Genomic DNA, 14319 nt, shown 5'->3' with positions numbered 1-14319 from the left:
GACCTAAACCCTATTGAACATCTGTGGGGCATCCTCAAACGGAAGGTGGAGAAGCACAAGGTCTCTAACATTCACCAGCTCCGTGATGTTGTTATAGAGGAGTGGAAGAGGACTCCAGTGGCAACCTGTGAATCTCTGGTGAACTCCATGTCCAAGAGGGTTAAAGCGGGGGTCCACCTATCTATCGTTTTTTTTTTTTTTTAGTTCATTCACAAACTTTTCTTCTCAGCATTACATACTCACATATTGTGTGTAATATGTCCGCCTGTGTCAGATTTCGTCGGAAAGAATAACTTATATTATTCACTGCAGGCGGTTTCCATCTTCATTGTGGGCATTTGAAGCCCACAAGCATTTATTTCCTGGATGTGGTGAATGCTGTGCTCCCAGCATTCACCGCTCATTCCCGCACATGCTCAGTGGCATCCTGGGAAGCCTGAGACTAGCTCCCAGGAGTCTGGGAGAGGCTAGAAACACGCCTACTCCCACGGGAGGAGAACCAGGAAGTGCAAAGAAGAATAGAAAAATAAAAGTTAATTACAGCGATTTAAATTTTTTTAAACGGCATGTCAGTATCTAGGCAAGGAAGAGAATACATACAGATATTGTTCAAAATTTGGGTGGAACCCCGCTTTAAGGCAGTGCTGGAAAATAATGGTGGCCACAAAAAATATTGACACTTTGGGCCCAATTTGGACATTTTCACTTAGGGGTGTACTCACTTTTGTTGCCAGTGGTTTAGACATTAATGGCTGTGTGTTGAGATATTTTGAGGGGAACGGCAAATGTACACTGTTATACAAGCTGTACACTCACTACTTTACATTGTAGCAAAGTGTCATTTCTTCAGTGTTGTCACGTGAAAAGATATAATAAAATATTTACAAAAATGTGAGGGGTGTACTCACTTCTGTGAGATACTGTATACACTTGGGGAACGTGGGGCCCAGACACAACCTCATGGGGTTTGGATCCAGTACAGAATAGATGGAGGAGAGAGGGGGTCCAGTAATGAGGAGAGGAGAAAGGGGGTCCAGTAATAAGAGAGGGTACCAGTGCTGAGGCGATGAGCGAGGAGAGGGTCCAGTGGTGAGGAGATGAGTGAGGAGAGGGTCCAGTGGTGAGGAGATGAGTAAGGAGAGGGTCCAGTGGTGAGGAGATGAGAGGAAGGGGTCCAGTGGTGAAGAGATGAGTGAGGAGAGGGTCCAGTGGTGAGGAGATGATTGAGGAGAGGGTCCAGTGGTGAGGAGATGATTGAGGAGAGGGTACAGTGGTGAGGAGATGATTGAGGAGAGGGTCCAGTGGTGAGGAGATGAGTGAGGAGAGGGTCCAGTGGTGAGGAGATGATTGAGGAGAGGGTCCAGTGGTGAGGAGATGAGTGAGGAGAGGGTCCAGTGGTGAGGAGATGAGTAAGGAGAGGGTCCAGTGGTGAGGAGATGAGTAAGGAGAGGGTCCAGTGGTGAGGAGATGAGAGGAAGGGGTCCAGTGGTGAAGAGATGAGTGAGGAGAGGGTCCAGTGGTAAGGAGATGAGAGGAAGGGGTCCAGTGGTGAAGAGATGAGTGAGGAGAGGGTCCAGTGGTGAGGAGATGAGAGGAAGGGGTCCAGTGGTGAAGAGATGAGTGAGGAGAGGGTCCAGTGGTGAGGAGATGAGTGAGGAGAGGGTCCAATGGTGAGGAGATGAGTGAGGAGAGGGTCCAGTGGTGAGGAGATGAGTGAGGAGAGGGTCCAGTGGTGAGGAGATGAGTGAGGAGAGGGTCCAGTGGTGAGGAGATGAGTAAGGAGAGGGTCCAGTGGTGAGGAGATGAGTGAGGAGAGGGTCCAGTGGTGAGGAGATGAGAGGAAGGGGTCCAGTGGTGAAGAGATGAGTGAGGAGAGGGTCCAGTGGTGAGGAGATGAGTAAGGAGAGGGTCCAGTGGTGAGGAGATGAGTGAGGAGAGGGTCCAGTGGTGAGGAGATGAGAGGAAGGGGTCCAGTGGTGAAGAGATGAGTGAGGAGAGGGTCCAGTGGTGAGGAGATGAGTGAGGAGAGGGTCCAGTGGTGAGGAGATGAGTGAGGAGAGGGTCCAGTGGTGAGGAGATGAGTAAGGAGAGGGTCCAGTGGTGAGGAGATGAGTGAGGAGAGGGTCCAGTGGTGAGGAGATGAGTGAGGAAAAGGTCCAGTGCTGAGGAGATGAGTGAGGAGGTTCACTGGAGTGCTGAGGAGATGAGTGAGGAGAGAGTCCAGTGGTGAGGAGATGAGTGAGGAGAGAGTCCAGTGGTGAGGAGATGAGTGAGGAAAGGGTCCAGTGCTGAGGAGATGAGTGAGGAAAGGGTCCAGTGGTGAGATGAGTGAGGAGAGGGTCCAGTGGTGAGGAGATGAGTGAGGAGAGGGTCCAGTGGTGAGGAGATGAGTGAGGAGAGGGTCCAGTGGTGAGGAGATGAGTGAGGAGAGGGTCCAGTGGTGAGGAGATGAGTGAGGAGAGGGTCCAGTGGTGAGGAGATGAGTGAGGAGAGGGTCCAGTGGTGAGGAGAGGGTCCAGTGGTGAGGAGATGAGTGAGGAGAGGGTCCAGTGGTGAGATGAGTGAGGAAAGGGTCCAGTGGTGAGATGAGTGAGGAGAGGGTCCAGTGGTGAGATGAGTGAGGAGAGGGTCCAGTGGTGAGATGAGTGAGGAGAGGGTCCAGTGGTGAGATGAGTGAGGAGAGGGTCCAGTGGTGAGATGAGTGAGGAGAGGGTCCAGTGGTGAGATGAGTGAGGAGAGGGTCCAGTGGTGAGATGAGTGAGGAGAGGGTCCAGTGGTGAGATGAGTGAGGAGAGGGTCCAGTGGTGAGATGAGTGAGGAGAGGGTCCAGTGGTGAGATGAGTGAGGAAAGGGTCCAGTGGTGAGATGAGTGAGGAAAGGGTCCAGTGGTGAGGAGATGAGAGGAAGGGGTCCAGTGGTGAAGAGATGAGTGAGGAGAGGGTCCAGTGGTGAGGAGAGGGTCCAGTGGTGAGGAGATGAGTGAGGAGAGGGTCCAGTGGTGAGGAGATGAGTGAGGAGCGGGTCCAGTGGTGAGGAGATGAGTGAGGAGAGGGTCCAGTGGTGAGGAGATGAGTGAGGAGCGGGTCCAGTGGTGAGGAGAGGGTCCAGTGGTGAGGAGATGAGTGAGGAGCGGGTCCAGTGGTGAGGAGCGGGTCCAGTGGTGAGGAGAGGGTCCAGTGGTGAGGAGATGAGTGAGGAGAGGGTCCAGTGGTGAGGAGATGGTCCAGTGGTGAGGAGATGAGTGAGGAGAGGGTCCAGTGGTGAGGAGATGGTCCAGTGGTGAGGAGATGAGTGAGGAGAGGGTCCAGTGGTGAGGAGATGAGCGAGGAGAGGGTCCAGTGGTGAGGAGATGAGCGAGGAGCGGGTCCAGTGGTGAGGAGAGGGTCCAGTGGTGAGGAGATGAGTGAGGAGAGGGTCCAGTGGTGAGGAGATGAGTGAGGAGAGGGTCCAGTGGTGAGGAGATGAGTGAGGAGAGGGTCCAGTGGTGAGGAGATGAGTGAGGAGAGGGTCCAGTGGTGAGGAGAGGGTCCAGTGGTGAGGAGAGGGTCCAGTGGTGAGGAGAGGGTCCAGTGGTGAGGAGAGGGTCCAGTGGTGAGGAGAGGGTCCAGTGGTGAGGAGAGGGTCCAGTGGTGAGGAGAGGGTCCAGTGGTGAGGAGAGGGTCCAGTGGTGAGGAGAGGGTCCAGTGGTGAGGAGATGAGTGAGGAGAGGGTCCAGTGGTGAGATGAGTGAGGAAAGGGTCCAGTGGTGAGATGAGTGAGGAGAGGGTCCAGTGGTGAGATGAGTGAGGAGAGGGTCCAGTGGTGAGATGAGTGAGGAGAGGGTCCAGTGGTGAGATGAGTGAGGAGAGGGTCCAGTGGTGAGATGAGTGAGGAGAGGGTCCAGTGGTGAGATGAGTGAGGAGAGGGTCCAGTGGTGAGATGAGTGAGGAGAGGGTCCAGTGGTGAGATGAGTGAGGAGAGGGTCCAGTGGTGAGATGAGTGAGGAGAGGGTCCAGTGGTGAGATGAGTGAGGAAAGGGTCCAGTGGTGAGATGAGTGAGGAAAGGGTCCAGTGGTGAGATGAGTGAGGAAAGGGTCCAGTGGTGAGGAGATGAGAGGAAGGGGTCCAGTGGTGAGGAGATGAGAGGAAGGGGTCCAGTGGTGAAGAGATGAGTGAGGAGAGGGTCCAGTGGTGAGGAGAGGGTCCAGTGGTGAGGAGATGAGTGAGGAGAGGGTCCAGTGGTGAGGAGATGAGTGAGGAGCGGGTCCAGTGGTGAGGAGAGGGTCCAGTGGTGAGGAGATGAGTGAGGAGAGGGTCCAGTGGTGAGGAGATGAGTGAGGAGAGGGTCCAGTGGTGAGGAGATGAGTGAGGAGCGGGTCCAGTGGTGAGGAGAGGGTCCAGTGGTGAGGAGATGAGTGAGGAGAGGGTCCAGTGGTGAGGAGATGGTCCAGTGGTGAGGAGATGAGTGAGGAGCGGGTCCAGTGGTGAGGAGAGGGTCCAGTGGTGAGGAGATGAGCGAGGAGCGGGTCCAGTGGTGAGGAGATGAGTGAGGAGAGGGTCCAGTGGTGAGGAGAGGGTCCAGTGGTGAGGAGAGGGTCCAGTGGTGAGGAGATGAGTGAGGAGAGGGTCCAGTGGTGAGGAGAGGGTCCAGTGGTGAGGAGATGAGTGAGGAGAGGGTCCAGTGGTGAGGAGATGAGTGAGGAGAGGGTCCAGTGGTGAGGAGATGAGTGAGGAGAGGGTCCAGTGGTGAGGAGATGAGTGAGGAGAGGGTCCAGTGGTGAGGAGATGAGTGAGGAGAGGGTCCAGTGGTGAAGAGATGAGTGAGGAGAGGGTCCAGTGGTGAGGAGATGAGTGAGGGAAGGGTCCAGTGGTGAAGAGATGAGTGAGGAGAGGGTCCAGTGGTGAGGAGATGAGTGAGGAGAGGGTCCAGTGGTGAGGAGATGAGTGAGGAGAGGGTCCAGTGGTGAGGAGATGAGTGAGGAGAGGGTCCAGTGGTGAGGAGATGAGTGAGGAGAGGGTCCAGTGGTGAAGAGATGAGTGAGGAGAGGGTCCAGTGGTGAGGAGATGAGTGAGGAGAGGGTCCAGTGGTGAGGAGATGAGTGAGGGAAGGGTCCAGTGGTGAAGAGATGAGTGAGGAGAGGGTCCAGTGGTGAAGAGATGAGTGAGGAGAGGGTCCAGTGGTGAGGAGATGAGTGAGGAGAGGGTCCAGTGGTGAGGAGATGAGTGAGGAGAGGGTCCAGTGGTGAAGAGATGAGTGAGGGAAGGGTCCAGTGGTGAAGAGATGAGTGAGGAGAGGGTCCAGTGGTGAGGAGATGAGTGAGGAGAGGGTCCAGTGGTGAAGAGATGAGTGAGGAGAGGGTCCAGTGGTGAGGAGATGAGTGAGGGAAGGGTCCAGTGGTGAGGAGATGAGTGAGGAGAGGGTCCAGTGGTGAGGAGATGAGTGAGGAGAGGGTCCAGTGGTGAGGAGATGAGTGAGGAGAGGGTCCAGTGGTGAGGAGATGGTCCAGTGGTGAGGAGATGAGTGAGGAGAGGGTCCAGTGGTGAGGAGATGAGTGAGGAGCGGGTCCAGTGGTGAGGAGATGAGTGAGGAGAGGGTCCAGTGGTGAGGAGATGAGTGAGGAGCGGGTCCAGTGGTGAGGAGAGGGTCCAGTGGTGAGGAGATGAGTGAGGAGCGGGTCCAGTGGTGAGGAGAGGGTCCAGTGGTGAGGAGATGAGTGAGGAGAGGGTCCAGTGGTGAAGAGATGAGTGAGGAGAGGGTCCAGTGGTGAGGAGATGAGTGAGGGAAGGGTCCAGTGGTGAAGAGATGAGTGAGGAGAGGGTCCAGTGGTGAGGAGATGAGTGAGGAGAGGGTCCAGTGGTGAGGAGATGAGTGAGGAGAGGGTCCAGTGGTGAAGAGATGAGTGAGGAGAGGGTCCAGTGGTGAGGAGATGAGTGAGGAGAGGGTCCAGTGGTGAAGAGATGAGTGAGGAGAGGGTCCAGTGGTGAGGAGATGAGTGAGGGAAGGGTCCAGTGGTGAGGAGATGAGTGAGGAGAGGGTCCAGTGGTGAAGAGATGAGTGAGGAGAGGGTCCAGTGGTGAGGAGATGAGTGAGGAGAGGGTCCAGTGGTGAAGAGATGAGTGAGGAGAGGGTCCAGTGGTGAGGAGATGAGTGAGGAGAGGGTCCAGTGGTGAAGAGATGAGTGAGGAGAGGGTCCAGTGGTGAGGAGATGAGTGAGGGAAGGGTCCAGTGGTGAGGAGATGAGTGAGGAGAGGGTCCAGTGGTGAGGAGATGAGTGAGGAGAGGGTCCAGTGGTGAGGAGATGAGTGAGGAGAGGGTCCAGTGGTGAGGAGATGAGTGAGGAGAGGGTCCAGTGGTGAGGAGATGAGTGAGGAGAGGGTCCAGTGGTGAGGAGATGAGTGAGGAGAGGGTCCAGTGGTGAAGAGATGAGTGAGGAGAGGGTCCAGTGGTGAGGAGATGAGTGAGGGAAGGGTCCAGTGGTGAAGAGATGAGTGAGGAGAGGGTCCAGTGGTGAGGAGATGAGTGAGGAGAGGGTCCAGTGGTGAGGAGATGAGTGAGGGAAGGGTCCAGTGGTGAAGAGATGAGTGAGGAGAGGGTCCAGTGGTGAAGAGATGAGTGAGGAGAGGGTCCAGTGGTGAGGAGATGAGTGAGGAGAGGGTCCAGTGGTGAGGAGATGAGTGAGGAGAGGGTCCAGTGGTGAGGAGATGAGTGAGGAGAGGGTCCAGTGGTGAAGAGATGAGTGAGGAGAGGGTCCAGTGGTGAGGAGATGAGTGAGGAGAGGGTCCAGTGGTGAGGAGATGAGTGAGGAGAGGGTCCAGTGGTGAAGAGATGAGTGAGGAGAGGGTCCAGTGGTGAGGAGATGAGTGAGGAGAGGGTCCAGTGGTGAGGAGATGAGTGAGGAGCGGGTCCAGTGGTGAGGAGAGGGTCCAGTGGTGAGGAGATGAGTGAGGAGCGGGTCCAGTGGTGAGGAGAGGGTCCAGTGGTGAGGAGATGAGTGAGGAGAGGGTCCAGTGGTGAAGAGATGAGTGAGGAGAGGGTCCAGTGGTGAGGAGATGAGTGAGGGAAGGGTCCAGTGGTGAAGAGATGAGTGAGGAGAGGGTCCAGTGGTGAGGAGATGAGTGAGGAGAGGGTCCAGTGGTGAGGAGATGAGTGAGGAGAGGGTCCAGTGGTGAAGAGATGAGTGAGGAGAGGGTCCAGTGGTGAGGAGATGAGTGAGGAGAGGGTCCAGTGGTGAAGAGATGAGTGAGGAGAGGGTCCAGTGGTGAGGAGATGAGTGAGGGAAGGGTCCAGTGGTGAGGAGATGAGTGAGGAGAGGGTCCAGTGGTGAAGAGATGAGTGAGGAGAGGGTCCAGTGGTGAGGAGATGAGTGAGGAGAGGGTCCAGTGGTGAAGAGATGAGTGAGGAGAGGGTCCAGTGGTGAGGAGATGAGAGGAAGGGGTCCAGTGGTGAAGAGATGAGTGAGGAGAGGGTCCAGTGGTGAGGAGATGAGTGAGGAGAGGGTCCAGTGGTGAGGAGATGAGTGAGGAGAGGGTCCAGTGGTGAGGAGATGAGTGAGGAGAGGGTCCAGTGGTGAGGAGATGAGTGAGGAGAGGGTCCAGTGGTGAGGAGATGAGTGAGGAGAGGGTCCAGTGGTGAGGAGATGAGTGAGGAGAGGGTCCAGTGGTGAGGAGATGAGTGAGGAGAGGGTCCAGTGGTGAGGAGATGAGTGAGGAGAGGGTCCAGTGGTGAAGAGATGAGTGAGGAGAGGGTCCAGTGGTGAGGAGATGAGTGAGGGAAGGGTCCAGTGGTGAAGAGATGAGTGAGGAGAGGGTCCAGTGGTGAGGAGATGAGTGAGGAGAGGGTCCAGTGGTGAGGAGATGAGTGAGGGAAGGGTCCAGTGGTGAAGAGATGAGTGAGGAGAGGGTCCAGTGGTGAGGAGATGAGTGAGGAGAGGGTCCAGTGGTGAGGAGATGAGTGAGGAGAGGGTCCAGTGGTGAGGAGATGAGTGAGGAGAGGGTCCAGTGGTGAAGAGATGAGTGAGGAGAGGGTCCAGTGGTGAGGAGATGAGTGAGGAGAGGGTCCAGTGGTGAGGAGATGAGTGAGGAGAGGGTCCAGTGGTGAAGAGATGAGTGAGGAGAGGGTCCAGTGGTGAGGAGATGAGTGAGGAGAGGGTCCAGTGGTGAGGAGATGAGTGAGGAGCGGGTCCAGTGGTGAGGAGAGGGTCCAGTGGTGAGGAGATGAGTGAGGAGCGGGTCCAGTGGTGAGGAGAGGGTCCAGTGGTGAGGAGATGAGTGAGGAGAGGGTCCAGTGGTGAAGAGATGAGTGAGGAGAGGGTCCAGTGGTGAGGAGATGAGTGAGGGAAGGGTCCAGTGGTGAAGAGATGAGTGAGGAGAGGGTCCAGTGGTGAGGAGATGAGTGAGGAGAGGGTCCAGTGGTGAGGAGATGAGTGAGGAGAGGGTCCAGTGGTGAAGAGATGAGTGAGGAGAGGGTCCAGTGGTGAGGAGATGAGTGAGGAGAGGGTCCAGTGGTGAAGAGATGAGTGAGGAGAGGGTCCAGTGGTGAGGAGATGAGTGAGGGAAGGGTCCAGTGGTGAGGAGATGAGTGAGGAGAGGGTCCAGTGGTGAAGAGATGAGTGAGGAGAGGGTCCAGTGGTGAGGAGATGAGTGAGGAGAGGGTCCAGTGGTGAAGAGATGAGTGAGGAGAGGGTCCAGTGGTGAGGAGATGAGAGGAAGGGGTCCAGTGGTGAAGAGATGAGTGAGGAGAGGGTCCAGTGGTGAGGAGATGAGTGAGGAGAGGGTCCAGTGGTGAGGAGATGAGTGAGGAGAGGGTCCAGTGGTGAGGAGATGAGTGAGGAGAGGGTCCAGTGGTGAGGAGATGAGTGAGGAGAGGGTCCAGTGGTGAGGAGATGAGTGAGGAGAGGGTCCAGTGGTGAGGAGATGAGTGAGGAGAGGGTCCAGTGGTGAGGAGATGAGTGAGGAGAGGGTCCAGTGGTGAGGAGATGAGTGAGGAGAGGGTCCAGTGGTGAAGAGATGAGTGAGGAGAGGGTCCAGTGGTGAGGAGATGAGTGAGGGAAGGGTCCAGTGGTGAAGAGATGAGTGAGGAGAGGGTCCAGTGGTGAGGAGATGAGTGAGGAGAGGGTCCAGTGGTGAGGAGATGAGTGAGGGAAGGGTCCAGTGGTGAAGAGATGAGTGAGGAGAGGGTCCAGTGGTGAGGAGATGAGTGAGGAGAGGGTCCAGTGGTGAGGAGATGAGTGAGGAGAGGGTCCAGTGGTGAGGAGATGAGTGAGGAGAGGGTCCAGTGGTGAGGAGATGAGTGAGGAGAGGGTCCAGTGGTGAAGAGATGAGTGAGGAGAGGGTCCAGTGGTGAGGAGATGAGTGAGGAGAGGGTCCAGTGGTGAGGAGATGAGTGAGGGAAGGGTCCAGTGGTGAAGAGATGAGTGAGGAGAGGGTCCAGTGGTGAGGAGATGAGTGAGGAGAGGGTCCAGTGGTGAAGAGATGAGTGAGGAGAGGGTCCAGTGGTGAGGAGATGAGTGAGGAGAGGGTCCAGTGGTGAGGAGATGAGTGAGGAGAGGGTCCAGTGGTGAAGAGATGAGTGAGGAGAGGGTCCAGTGGTGAGGAGATGAGTGAGGAGAGGGTCCAGCTGTTGTGAGGATGTGTGTAGATGACACAAGCGGCCACATCTGGAGATCCCAGCAGCCCTATGCCTTGTACAGATGTAGAGGAATCTTCCGGTAGGGTTGTCCATCCTCTCAGGACAGCGGATATCACATCCCAGGACTCGCAGGGCCTTTATCCGCCATAGTCATGGGGGGTGTACCCCCTCCCCTCACATATATGCCGACATATCCCTAGGGGTCCCCTTTCCCAAACACACAACACCTACTCACATCAGCAGCCCTGTAATGACCAGCCCGAAGGCTTCAACTACCCAGCATCACCTTACTTACCTGAATCCGCTTCTTGTGTCTTCTCCGCTCCGCCATGTCTGCCCCGGCCTGTCTGGTGACGTGGAGAAGGCGGGGCTCCGGGGCGTGCGCGGCCATGTGAGGGTCCATTGCGCGTTGCCGGATGCGGGAGTCCAGCTGTGGAGAGGTAGAGTGCGGTAGACAGAATGGAGAGGTGTACTCGGTGTGGTACAGAGACCCTCATACAGGGGAGGAGCAGTCACTCCTGCTCGCCATACCTGCTCAACGAACTAAACCGACTGACCCCAGTTTGTTGTGTACCAATTGCAGCATTAAGGTCATTTTACAGGCTGAGCTCAAATTCCAGAAATGTTTGCAAAGTTCTATTGGTCCAGCAATGTATGTGACAGTGTGCCATACCTGAGGGCTTCCTTGGAGACTGAAGGTCATTGTAATGTACAGACAGCTCCACTGGCTTCCTTACAGCTGCCCTGCTGTTTTCTGAACACAGGAGGCTGCCCATTTGGCAAGGGCACCATTTACAGCAAATGTGATAAACACAATCCCCCCCCCCCCCCCAGGCCATCTCATGTGGCCCTCTCATCCAGGGATTGTTTTCACCCGGAATGTGGCAGAACTCCATTCCAGCACCTTGGGCACACTGTCATCTAGAAACATAGAAGCCTTGTGTGTTTATAAGGACAGCTGTCCTCTCGGCGGCTCCCACCCTCCGCTCCCCACTGTCACCTAGAAACATAGAAACCTTGTGTGTTTATAAGGCCAGCTGTCCTCCCGGCGGTACCCACCCTCCACTCCCTACTGTCACCTAGAAACATAGAAGCCTTGTGTGTTTATAAGGACAGCTGTCCTCCCGGCGGCTCCCACCCTCCACTCCCTACTGTCACCTAGAAACATAGGTACCTTGTGTGTTTATAAGGACAGCTGTCCTCTCGGCAGCTCCCACCCTCCGCTCCCCACTGTCACCTAGAAACATAGAAACCTTGTGTGTTTATAAGGACAGCTGTCCTCCCGGCGGTACCCACCCTCCACTCCCTACTGTCACCTAGAAACATAGAAGCCTTGTGTGTTTATAAGGACAGCTGTCCTCCCGGCGGCTCCCACCCTCCTCTCCCTACTGTCACCTAGAAACATAGAAACCTTGTGTGTTTATAAGGACAGCTGTCCTCTCGGCAGCTCCCACCCTCCGCTCCCCACTGTCACCTAGAAACATAGAAACCTTGTGTGTTTATAAGGACAGCTGTCCTCCTGGCGGTACCCACCCTCCACTCCCTACTGTCACCTAGAAACATAGAAGCTTTGTGTGTTTATAAGGACAGCTGTCCTCCCGGCGGCTCCCACCCTCCACTCCCTACTGTCACCTAGAAACATAGAAACCTTGTGTGTTTATAAGGACAGCTGTCCTCTCGGCGGCTCCCACCCTCCGCTCCCCACTGTCACCTAGAAACATAGAAACCTTGTGTGTTTATAAGGACAGCTGTCCTCTCGGCGGATCCCACCCTCCGCTCCCCACTGTCACCTAGAAACATAGAAGCCTTGTGTGTTTATAAGGACAGCTGTCCTCTCAGCAGCTCCCACCCTCCGCTCTCCACTGTCACCTAGAAACATAGAAGCCTTGTGTGTTTATAAGGACAGCTGTCCTCTCGGCAGCTCCCACCCTCCGCTCCCCACTGTCACCTAGAAACATAGAAGCCTTGTGTGTTTACAAGGACAGCTGTCTTCTCAGCGGCTCCTATCCTCTGCTCCCCACTGTCACCTAGAAACATAGAAACCTTGTGTGTTTATAAAGACAGCTGTCCTCTCGGAGGCTCCCACCCTCCGCTCCCCACTGTCACCTATAAACATAGAAGCCTTGTGTGGGGAGCAGCTTTGGGGGTGTGGGTGGGGAGATGTTCGCACAGGTGGAGGATGGGGGGTGAGTGGTGCAGAGCTCAGAGCCGTGGAGGGGAGGAAGAGAGACGTGGACTGGGAGATGACCGATTATCGGAGCGGCCAATTATTAGGCCCAATATTCACATTTTTCAAATCGGTATCGGTCAGAAACGTACCGATATTACTGATATTGGTCAGATCCCCCTCCCCCTGTCCCCTTGTCAGAGCTGCAGCCATGAGTGAGCAGAGAGATACAGTAGTTACATCATCTCTCACTGCCCGCCCGCATGTGGAAGTTTACCCACTCAGACGCCACTGCCAGAAGTAGTATAAGTAGTGACAAACTGCATATGGGTGGCAGGTGACAGTGGCAAGTGACATGCTGGATTCGGGCGGCATCTGGTTCCCATTCTTGCCATGCATGCGTGCCCGGGGGGGAGTGCACAGCGTGGCAATCGGTGGTGTGTCATGTCCCTCGGACATAGCAAATCACCAATCACGGTAAAGAGCCTATGACGTAGGTGACCAGTTGCATCCAATCACAGCTGATTACAGCATAAACAGGAGATGCCGGTTATCGGTATTCCTCTCCTCACGCTGACAGCACGCAAGGAGAGGAGAGCTGGTAATCAGCATTCCCCAGCGGGGACATGTGCACTGGCAATCAGGGCACTAATCATTAGCGTCCTGGTGATCAGTGCAGCCCCAACAGTGCCCACTAGTTCTGCCAATCAGTGGCCATCAGTGATGCTTATCAGTGCCTCCTCATCAGTGCCGTCTATTAGTTCCGATCAGTGCCTATCATTGTCGCCTATCTGTGCTGCCTATAAGTGCTGCCTATCAGTGCTGTCTATTAGTGCCCATCAGTGCCGCCTATCAGTGCCTATCATTGTCGCCTATCAGTGCCGTCCATCAGTCCTGCCTAATAGTGCTGCATATTAGTGCCTCCTCATCAGTGCCGCCTCTCAGTGCCCATCAGTGCCGCATGTAAGTGCCTCCTCATCAGTGCAGTCTATCAGTGCCCATCAGTGCAGTCTATCAGTGCCCATCAGTACAACCTCATCAGCGCACATCAGTGAAGGAGAAAAATGACTTATTTACAAAATTTTGTAACAGAAACACATTTTCAGTATTTTTCATTTCGTTAGCAAAAAATAAAAAAACTTGTGGTGATTAAATACCACCAAAATAAAGCTCTGTTAACAAAAATGATAATAATTCATTTGGGTACAGCATTGCATGACCGCGCAATTGTCATTCAAAGTGTGATAGCGCTGAGAGCTGTAAATTGGCCTGGGCAGGAAGGGGGTGAAAGTGCCCTTTAAAGAAAAGAAGCCTATGCAGCCATGGGGCCCTGGGAGGTAATAAAACACTGAAGGTTTTAAAAATGTTGAATAATGTAAAAGCCAAACCTGAGGACTGTTCGCACCTACTCTGATTGGCTGAGGTGGAAGTATTGACGTCATCTGCCTGCCCCTCCATCGCCAATCAGAGGAGGGCTTGTATTCACTGATAAAAATAAAGGGCATCCTGTGAATGGCTGAAAAGCTCTCACCCCAACTTGATTTTGTTTCCAACTGCAGACAGGAAGACCCATTAGCATTTCCCTGATCACACCCTGTGATCACGTTTGGGTTATAAGCGCCAGGTGATACAGTCTGTACACTGGATATTTCAGTAAATATGACAATTGGCTTTTAAAATGGTGAGCGGTGTCCCCCTCACTTCTGCAAGGATTGAACTGCTATGTATATGGAACAGTTTATGACCGCCAGGAGCTGGCACCCAATGCCAAAGGTATAGAGGGAGGGTTTGTCTAGAGCGAAACAAAATACTTTAAATATACTGCTGGAACACAGTACTGCACCTAATGCTACATACAGTTTATGCCGCATTGACTATAGCCACATCAATTACTAAGGGCCCCGCACACTAAACCAGGGCAGAAGTCCATTTTGGGGTGCAGTAATGTGCAGAAGGGGGCGGTGTGATGCACATTTTATTTTTTTTAGAACTTTATTTATAGCGGCGCACCAAAATTAAAATTGTGGTCCGCTTCCAAGAATTCAGGATGCATGAAAACAAAAACGGACCGTTTAAAAAGTAAATAAATAACTGCTTGTCGTCCAGCGGCCACAGTTACACTACAGCAGGTTGGCTCTGCTGCGCGAATCGCCGTAAGGTGTACATCAGGTTCGTACACGGTGTTCTGTGGCCAGCGTGGGGAGCCAAAAAAAAAAAAAAAATTAAAATGCCATAAATCTATACCCTATTTTGTAGACGCTATAACTTTTGCGCAAACCAATCAATATACGCTTATTGTTTTTTTTTTTTTGTTTTTTTTTTAACCAAAAATATTTAGCAGAAAGCATATTGGCCTAAATTGATGAAGAAATTAGATTTTTTCAGTTTTTCTATTGGGTATGTTTTATAGCAGAAAGTAAAAAATATTGTTTTTTTTTGTTTATATCGAAAAAAATAAAAACTGCAGAGGTGATCAAATACCCCAAAAGAAAGCTCTATTTGTATGAAAAAAAGAACATGAATTTTATTTATGTACAGAGTCGCA

At 53.7% G+C, this 14319-nt stretch overlaps 1 protein-coding gene across 1 annotated transcript in view; it reads right to left on the bottom strand.

The window, feature by feature from the left end:
* The window catches only part of SEC62 (SEC62 homolog, preprotein translocation factor), an 88325-nt gene extending 78265 nt beyond the window's left edge, over window positions 1-10060 (bottom strand). Inside the window, exon 1 of the mRNA XM_073626172.1 lies at window positions 9903-10060. Coding sequence (XP_073482273.1) covers window positions 9903-10010 — 108 coding nt within the window. The 5' untranslated portion in view covers window positions 10011-10060. The remainder of the gene's footprint in view (window positions 1-9902) is intronic.
* Window positions 10061-14319: the final 4259 nt, after the last annotated feature.

Source organism: Aquarana catesbeiana, linkage group LG04 (genome assembly GCF_042186555.1).
Source record: "Aquarana catesbeiana isolate 2022-GZ linkage group LG04, ASM4218655v1, whole genome shotgun sequence".
Lineage (NCBI taxonomy): Eukaryota > Metazoa > Chordata > Amphibia > Anura > Ranidae > Aquarana > Aquarana catesbeiana.
Note: the sequence above shows the minus strand (reverse complement) of the source record. Positions and strands in the feature narration are given on the sequence as shown.